Source organism: Mesitornis unicolor, unplaced genomic scaffold (genome assembly GCF_000695765.1).
Source record: "Mesitornis unicolor isolate BGI_N332 unplaced genomic scaffold, ASM69576v1 scaffold46748, whole genome shotgun sequence".
NCBI classification, from domain to species: domain Eukaryota; kingdom Metazoa; phylum Chordata; class Aves; order Mesitornithiformes; family Mesitornithidae; genus Mesitornis; species Mesitornis unicolor.
The window spans coordinates 23,512-32,468 of record NW_010204770.1 but is presented as its reverse complement, the minus strand read 5'-3'; the positions used below and the strand labels follow the sequence as shown (position 1 = coordinate 32,468).

The following is an 8,957-nucleotide window of genomic DNA, read 5'->3' as shown; positions in this document are numbered from 1 at the left end:
TGCTGTTTCAGCAGTTGCACTGATCCTCTTGTGCCTGCCCCATGGAAAGCTGTGTGCATGTGTTCAGAGCTGGAAAAAGACGAGGCACTCGTAATATTGTTCCCTACTCTCAGCTATTTTAGAAGTCATGTATCCCTGTCCACTAAAAGGCAGATAACACATAGTGAGATTCTGTAAAATTGTTTCAGGCTGTGCTCAAGTGTATGTGAAAAGTTGAGGCTCATTTAGGCTCTGGCAGTGTTGTCTTTGCCTTACCCAATCAACTGCTTCTTGGGAAGGGATTTAATGGTTGGCTGAGCTGTGTCCCCTCACAGCTGTGTGTCCCCCCCCCTTTTGTTAGGAGAGTTCCTAAATTTGTCTTTGAGGTGTTCTTGAGTGTATGGAGAGTTTTTTCCTCTCTCTCTGCATTTTGAAACTCATTGTAAATAGCTTCTGATGCATCACTTTGTTAAATGGCATAATGCCTGTCTGTGTTTTGTTATTCTCTGGACGTATCCAATAATTTCTATTACTACAATAAAGTCAGTCATTAAAGCAAAACACAGGGTAACTTAAATATCTCCTTTGCAACTTCTCTCCCCCTGCCATCTCTTCCTCGCTTCAGGGCTGCCATTTTCATTTGTGCCATGGTGTGCTTGTGTGACAGAGAATTATTACTGAGTCACTTTGTTTTGCTTCCTTCACATCTTGGGTTACGTGTGATCTGATCACTTGAGGAAAATGAATTTTCTTTCAGCACTTAAAAAAACCCAAACCAAACAAAAACATGTTATAAAAACCAAAACCCAAACCAAAAAGCCCCGCCAGGCATTAACAAGGCCTTTCTAATCTTTTCTACATTTTCCATGTAAAGTATTGGGCAATACGGTTGTTTGCATCCTCTGTTCTTAGAGGGTGGCTTTTCTTTAACTGGTTGTATTCACCAGCACTGGTCTTCGTGTATTTTCAGTTGCTTTTACTCCCTTCTAGAAAGGACCAGAGAACATCATTGTTGATCTCTGCGTCTCAGTTCCTGTTATGTGGAAGATGGCCTCGTGGGCATTTTGGTGATTCATATTTACTGTAGGTTATTGCTCAATACTTGTCTGAGTAATCAAACTTCTTGGGGAATACTGCATCCTGTAGTGCTGAGTACATTGCAACCTTAGCCCTGAGTTTTGATCTTTTTTAGTAAAATGGCAAAACCAGTGGTCAGCACTGCCTCTTGTGTCTTACTGTGATGTTGTATAAGCCTCTTACAGTAATTTTGCTCTTGGGAACTGATCCTTTTGAGAATTGGTGTTTTGCTGCCAATCCAGTGTAACCTTTGGGTACGCGAGAATTTTATACTTAAGAATTTTATACTTCCAGTCCAGCTGGGAGAAATATCTCTGCACATCCTTGTGCTTGCTTAGCTGTAAATCGACATGACCTAGACGTGACATTTGCTTTGCTCTACAGTTAAATGAGTCGATGTGTTCGCTTTCCTGAGAGTGCTTTTTCATACTCCTTGCACACGGAGCACAGCGCAGCTCCTGATGCTGCAACTGGATCCTCTCTCTAGCCTTCCCTAACAAAGGGGCTGAGTTCTCCCACTTGTTTCTGTCTCCTTCCGAGGCTCTTGTTCTTTTCATGCCTTGAAGCCTGAGTCATGTAGGAAGCGGAGGTGACTCGTAAGTGAAGTGGATCCAGCTCAGTGAAGGCCTTTTATAAAAGGGTAACTGATGGAGCGCCAAAAAGACGTGTCTCTTACAAAATCAGATACATGTACAAACCGCCAGCGGATGCAGGCAGACTTTCCCCCCCCCCCCCCCCCCCACAAGCTGGTTTCGCTATTTTTGGGGTAGAATGCTTCAAAGTATCTGGCACGTGGCATCGAGTTTCATGTAGTAGAAAAGCGAGAAACTGCAGCAACAGTACCTCAGTATCTTCTCATGTTTGCTCACATCGAGCAGGCTTGCTCCCTGAAAACCTCCTTGGCGGGGAGGAAGGAAGAGCTCTGTCACCGCAGGGAAGAGCAGGGCTAGCAGAGCCCAGGCAGTGACTGCTGAGGAGCAGCACTTGGCTCCTTGTGAGGCAAGTAGGTGGGGTACAGAAAATGTGTCTGTTAGAGGGGCACACTGGGGGGGACGTGGTTAGCTTGCACTCTGGGTTAATGTTGCTGTGCTCCCGTTGTAGTTTTGGGAAACAGCTGCTGGGACATTTCCTTGCATGCAGGTGTTTAATAATGCTGGCTGACCTTCCCTCTGTGATTGTAATGCTGTCTTTTCATGACAGCAAACAACAATAAACCCCGTCTGTTTCATCATCCTGGTGATGTCACTTTGTAGACATGAATATTAGATTGCTATCTTCATTAATACACGCTGTTGGTTAGGAAGCATGACAGCATGAATCACTTCCATTAGGAAAATTTATAGACAGAGTATGTAACTTAGTCTAGCAAACCGTCTTTCTTTTTTCTTTTTTTAACTTTTAAATTGGGATTCCTAAAGTGAATTGGATTCATCTCTGTCCATTATACTGCATGTGCTTTGACTACTCCCAGCTACTTTAGAGGCACTCCCAGCACCATTCACTAATACCAGCTACTTTAATGTGCCCATAGGGAAAGCTGTTCTGTATTCCTAACAGCAATTGCTGTTATGTATTTAAGCAGAAAGCTTTATAAAGTAGCTAAACTCTACTTTTACCTCCAACGTTAGTTTTTACTTGGGATTTTTGTATTCTGTTCCTTTACTTGCATGCTTCTCCTTGAATTAAAACTTAGCCAAAGTAATGTTAACTGCCTGTGAAAAATTGATGAAGAATTAGTGTGGATTGAGCTTTTGAATTCTGATGAAAATTCAAAAATTCACCTTTAAATAAAGGTGGAGGGGAAAGGAAGGCTGTCATCTAGGAGTTAATCACTAAGCAATAATTTTCACTGCCTAATAATATCCTGTTTGGTGTGGCGTAATGAAGAAATGATGAGTGTAGACTGGAGAAGGTGATGTTGCTCAGATGCATGGCAGCACAGGAACCAGTGCCAGGCTGTATCTGCAATGAACTAAGAGCTATGGAGTACAAAGAACCAGTGAAATTGTCTTTTGGGTTGTTTATGTGGAAATGTATATTTTAATGAATCCTTTAAAATACAAATCAGTAAGAAATTATACTTGAATACATTAATCTTTACTTGCCTATAAAAATGATGCTACAAAGTTCATCTTTAAAGCAGTTTGATGAAAGGAAGTACCAGACATTGGTTCCTTCTGTTGCTTAAAAATAGAATTTTGATAGTTTCTTTTTGTGGGTTATGGGCTTAAAAAGAAGGGATTGGGGAGGAAAGGGATGCCAGGTTGTGAAAATCAGGGTCTTGACTGTTGTAGTTGTACTGCCAAAATATTTTTATTTTTTTGCTCATGAAACTGTACATGTGGTGTTTTGCCAAAACAGGTAGAATGGCTGAGAGAAGATTTAAGTTTGTAAGCCTAGTATCTGGAGATTCATCTGCACTGCGTGCTGCTGTTCTGAGTTGGTTTGCTGCTTAAAACGGGGGTTTAGTCTCAGAAGAGCTTTACTCAATGAAGAGTACAGGAAAACTGATATGACGTCTATTTTATTTCTTCACTTTTAATCTTTCTTATTTCTTGTTTCTTGTTCTGGAAGGAGTAAAGAAAAACAAGGAAACCCAATTGTTACATTTGAGGCTTTTGCCTAACTGACAGCGGAGATGAAATGCAAATAAGTGGGTGAAGGAGGAATATGATAAGCAATTGCTTTCTTGGAGTTGGTGTTTCTGAGAAATGGACTGTCCGTGGCGTGGCTGCATGCTGATAGGGTAGCGTCAGTGGTAGTTTAGTTTTAATAGGGAAAATTTAAGAAACCTTTTCTGTGGGTAAAATATTTCCAAATATTCAAGGCTTTAACATTGTGATTTATAAAAACAGAGTATCATGAAATAATTTTGGCATTTAAATTTTGCTATTTTTTTAAACCAAACTGGAATTACTACTTCTTATCTGCATGTGTGTCTGTCTGAAAAAGCTTCATTAAAAGGCCCCCTCCCCCTGTCTGTCTCATTACCTGAAGGGAGGAGCCCACTTGCAACAGTGAATAATTCCTAAACACCATCTTGCATGAAAAGTGAGTGTTGCCTCCTTTCTGCAAATACACTGTATACATAAAGAAAAAAAAAATCTAGTTTCCAAATTCTGTTTAAAAAAAACAAACCCACAACTCCCCTAACCCACCACCAAAAAAACCCCCACGTCCCCCCAAAACCCCTTTTGCCCATTTGCCTAAATCTAATGCTTGGGTCTCTGCCAGGTTGTCCCATCAGTCGCTGCCCCCCGTCCGCTTTGTTTTAGTGTTTTATATTCTATATATAAACTGTGGGTATACTTTAAAAAACCATTTCCTTTAAAATATTTCTGGGTTAGAGTAGTCTGTCTTGATGAAGCCTGTACATGAATCAACTTCATTGTAACCTGTGTTACAGTAAGAATTTTAGGAATTTCCTTTATTAGGACCCGTTAGTATACTGCAGCCACTGAGTGCGCTGCACTGATTTCTAGGTAAAACAGCCTGAAATTGCCTGAAATTTATGGCATATGCCAACCTTCTGTACACTACTCCTTTTCAGTACGCAAAACTTAAATATTCTGAAGTCAGTCTCTTACTGGCATATGTTATCCCACATTTAATACTCACGATATTCTTTCTGGAGAAACACCAATTTGACTGAAACTGTTTTTCAGGTTAGTTGACTGCCACTAATGGCATGGTGAGATGTGGTGAGGAGCAGCTGCGAGGGCGTGCAACGGCGAGGGGACCGCTCGAGGAGCTGGGCGTGCAACATCATGGGCCAGTGTGTCACGAAGTGCAAGAATCCTTCTTCTACCCTCGGCAGCAAAAATGGGGGAAGGGAATCCAGCAGCAAATCTCACAGCAAGAGAAGTGCGGTCCACAAAGATGACCTCGTCTCGGCTTGCGGGAAGTCTTCAGGAGATATACTTGTGAACGGGACAAAGAAAACTGATGCTGCTGTAGAGTCTAGTCAGCCTCCCACGTTTTCTGGAGATACAAAGAAGGACTCTGTTTCCAGTGCAGAAGAATCTTCGCTCCAAAGGATCGGGGAGTTATTTTGGAGGTATAAGGATGAACGGGAAGATGCCATCCTGGAAGAAGGAATGGAACGGTTTTGCAATGACCTGTGTGTTGATCCCACTGAATTTAAAGTGCTAGTTTTGGCTTGGAAATTCCAGGCTGCTACCATGTGCAAATTTACAAGGTTAGTTCTTGTAGAACTTGTAATTATTTTCATATGTTAAAGTATATCCTGTCATCTGTATGTTGGAGAGACAGCCTCATTAACTTCGCTTATTTATTTCCTCTAACACTTGCATTTTGATCAAATTAATTCCTACCGCTGCAGGAATTCCTGTAGAAATTATCCTCTTTTCTCCTTCCCCTCACTGTGGGTTTCAGAGCCGAAAACGTGGTTTTGGACGTTATGCTGCTAATGATGAACAGTGTGCTGAGATTCTATAGACACTCATTTATTCTTGATTTGCCAGAAGCAGTCTTACTGTATCCAGCATTATCTTGATAACAGGATTGGACACTGAAATGAATTTTAACTTTAAAAGAATGTATGATTCCTTAGTAACTGCTACCAACTCTGTTATCATTTTGTGAAAGAGTGACAAGCAGACTGCTTCCTAAGAATTGTTCCCGCCCAACTGGTGTTAATGTCTTTTTCCAAGGTTAATCCTGTTAAAGCATAGAGTGGGAAGGAAACACAAGCTTTTTGACACTGGTAGCTGTTTCTTACAGTGGTTGGTGTTTAAGGTGCTGTCTGGACAAGGGTGTCAGTCAGCAGGCTTATGGCATGTGTGATGTAATGACAGAACAACTAAAACTTAACAGGAAAAAACCAAACAACAACAACAAAACCAACCAAACAACCAACAACAACAACAACAAAATCAAACCAAAACCAAATGAAACTCAAAACTACAACAGCCCTCCTGACTTGATTATCAATGTCCAGGTAAGAGCAAGTAAAGGCTTACTCAGGGACTTGCTGAGAGAGAATGAATTTTTATTTTTCAGTCTATCTAGATTGGTTTGAGTAATGCTACCTAGTTTAACTCAGCTAATAACTTTCAAAATTGCTTTGGTGTTCTGAGCTTTGAAACCAAGCCTCTGCTGTGTGCTGAACAGAGAGCTTTTCCAGCATTTTGAGTCTCTGTGGATGTGGGTGTGTGTCAAGCGGATGAGTTACTCTGGAATGCAAATGTGGATTTACTGAAGGCTGATGGCACAGGTATTTGCTAATGTGGTAAAGGAATTGCAAGTAGTGTCTGTGATTCTGCACAGCTGCCTTGTTAATTATTAATGTAATTTTGATCTTTTTGGAGAGAGGGCAAATCTAGTGGTGAGATGTTACCTCTGTTTAACGGCACGCTCCGGGATACAGGTGCTGATCGACTTCTTCCATCAAGGAAAGTGATGCGGTCTGTTCTGAGCGCTGCCCTGTCTCCTGTCCTCCCTCCAACCTGTCCCACATCAGTCTGCTGGGTTTAGTTAATATTGGTTGTAATACTTGCTTATGAGCACTAAAGAAATCAGAGCTAACCATCTACCCGCTTGGCCAGATTATTAATGGGCTAATTAGTATAGGACCGGTGCTTCAAGCAGTGTTTACACGTTGTGTTGTATGTAGCTTGTTGTTTGATGCCATGGTCTCTTCCGCACTCTCAGCAGGTGTCTCCACTGACTGTTGCCATTGGCACCCTTTTTTATTTTGCAGGCTGGAGGGGCAACCAAAAACCACAGGAAAGCCAGCAGGGAACTGTGCTGTCCCTTTAGAACAGCTTGCCCAGAGCACAGACATTTTAGGCATGAGCAATACTGTATCAAGCTGGTTTATATATGGTGCTTCAGTGCGTAAATGTGGTGGTTTTGAACATTTGGTATTTATTCTATGGTGAATTTTAATAACTTTTTATTGTGAAAGGCACTGGATGTGGTGGTATTGAGTAGTCAGGAAGCCAGACAGCAAAATCTCTTTTAAATGTTAACAGTGCCCCAACAGATCTGAGTGGTGTCTGTGCTTCCCCAGGCCGTGAGAAACTCGCTGGAAATGTCTCTCCTTCCGCTAGCCCCCACTGCTGAGACTTTTGTGGTGCCTGAGCTGAGAGTTCACCTTGTCTGGTCCAGATAACCCTCAGATTTGGCCTAGAACGGAGATGAGAAGTGTTCAGCATGTGAGCTTGGTGGGAAGCGCTCGCACTAATTTCTCTTCTCTTGCTTAACAGGAAGGAGTTTTTTGAAGGCTGCAAAGCAATAAATGCAGACAGCATCGATGGCATTTGTGCGAAGTTCCCCAGCCTCCTAAACGAAGCCAAGCAGGAAGATAAATTCAAGGATCTCTATCGTTTCACCTTCCAGTTCGGCTTGGACTCTGAAGAAGGACAGAGGTCACTACATCGAGAAATAGCCATTGCCCTTTGGAAATTAGTCTTCACCCAAAACAAGCCTCCCATTTTGGACCAGTGGTTACACTTCCTAATTGAGAACCCCTCAGGAATCAAGGGAATCTCCCGGGACACGTGGAACATGTTTCTAAATTTTACTCAGGTGATTGGACCAGACCTTAGCAACTACAGCGAGGATGAGGCCTGGCCGAGTCTCTTCGATACCTTTGTGGAGTGGGAAATGGAGCAGAGGAAAAAGGAAGAGGAAACCAAATGTATTACATCTTCGGACACAGAGGGCCTGTGTGTGGAAGAACAGACTTAGCGGCGTCGAAGCGGCAGTGATTAAAGCAACCCGTCGCCCTTTGTGAAATGTAAACTCTGGATGTTTCTGGAAATTACCGAGGCTCCAGACTTTTCTACTTTACACCTTTTTCTGCCTTGTCTTTGAAAGGGCTCTAAAATGCTGTATCATGTTTTAGGCACTTTCTTAATTATGGTTATTCCTTTTACTCTTGCCGTGAAATATTTGACCCTGGCTACAAGTTAAGCATTTTTGGGTTCTTTTTTTTTTTTTTAAAGACTTCAGATTAGTATAAGTCTGATATTTCTTGCACAATGTAGATCTTTTCAGTTAGGTTAAATTAACATTGCTAAATTATACAGTGCCAGATTAAGTTTTTCATACTACATCTGTCAGGGCAGGTCTGTACTGTGTGTAGTGCTGTTTACATTGTTGAAATTTTAGGCTGTAATAATTTTAAGGTTTTATACCAAGATGAACAGCAGTGTTAACTGTTAACTATAAATGCATTAATCCCTTGGTAATAAGGCTCTAAAAAAACAACATAAGCAACAGCTTTTTGTAATATGGCTAATTCCCATTTTAAGCTAACTCTTAGTGAACGAGTCCAGGTCACTCCTTTTTTTGGAATTTCAAACTAAATGTTGGGATTGTTTTATAAAATTACTGTACCTGTCAGTCAACTGAGTGGTAGATGATGATTTGTATCTAAATCTCTTACACATCACGTAATAAAAGAGCAGTACTACCTCAGTTTTATTGAAAGTGGACTTCTTGATGGACTTCCATTTTCTCTGGAAGTTGTATTTTTGTGGTTACATGAGAATATTTTTACTTGACTAGAAGAACCAAAAGTTCTGCTTCTTAAGTTTGCTAAACATTGACAGAAGCAACACACAAACCCTAAGTCTTCAAGGAAAACTGTGGTATAATTCTGCTTTAATTTGTTTGATTTATACCTAAAGTATTCTCTTACTTGTCTGGCAAGCACAGTACTTCTGTGTAAGGAACTATCTTTTGCATTAATATTGGCAACCAATTTTTTAAAACCTATTTTTAATTGCTAAATCACAGTTAATACTCCACATTTTCTGGAGCAGCGATATCGGCATCTGATGACAAAGTGAATTCTTAATGTGTTCTTAATGACAACAGTGTAGACGAGTCATTTTTAAACTGATTTGATAATATTTGGATAGGAGTCAATT

At 41.0% G+C, this 8,957-nt stretch overlaps 1 protein-coding gene across 1 annotated transcript; it reads left to right on the top strand.

Annotated features, from left to right (window-relative positions):
• The first annotated feature begins 4,823 nt into the window (after positions 1-4,823).
• Positions 4,824-8,493, top strand: DCUN1D3 (DCN1, defective in cullin neddylation 1, domain containing 3). Its single transcript, XM_010191147.1, has 2 exons — positions 4,824-5,254; positions 7,287-8,493. The coding sequence occupies exons 1-2, from the start codon at positions 4,824-4,826 to the stop codon at positions 7,768-7,770; spliced, it is 915 nt and encodes a 304-aa protein (XP_010189449.1). The 3' UTR covers positions 7,771-8,493.
• The last annotated feature ends 464 nt before the right edge of the window (positions 8,494-8,957 follow it).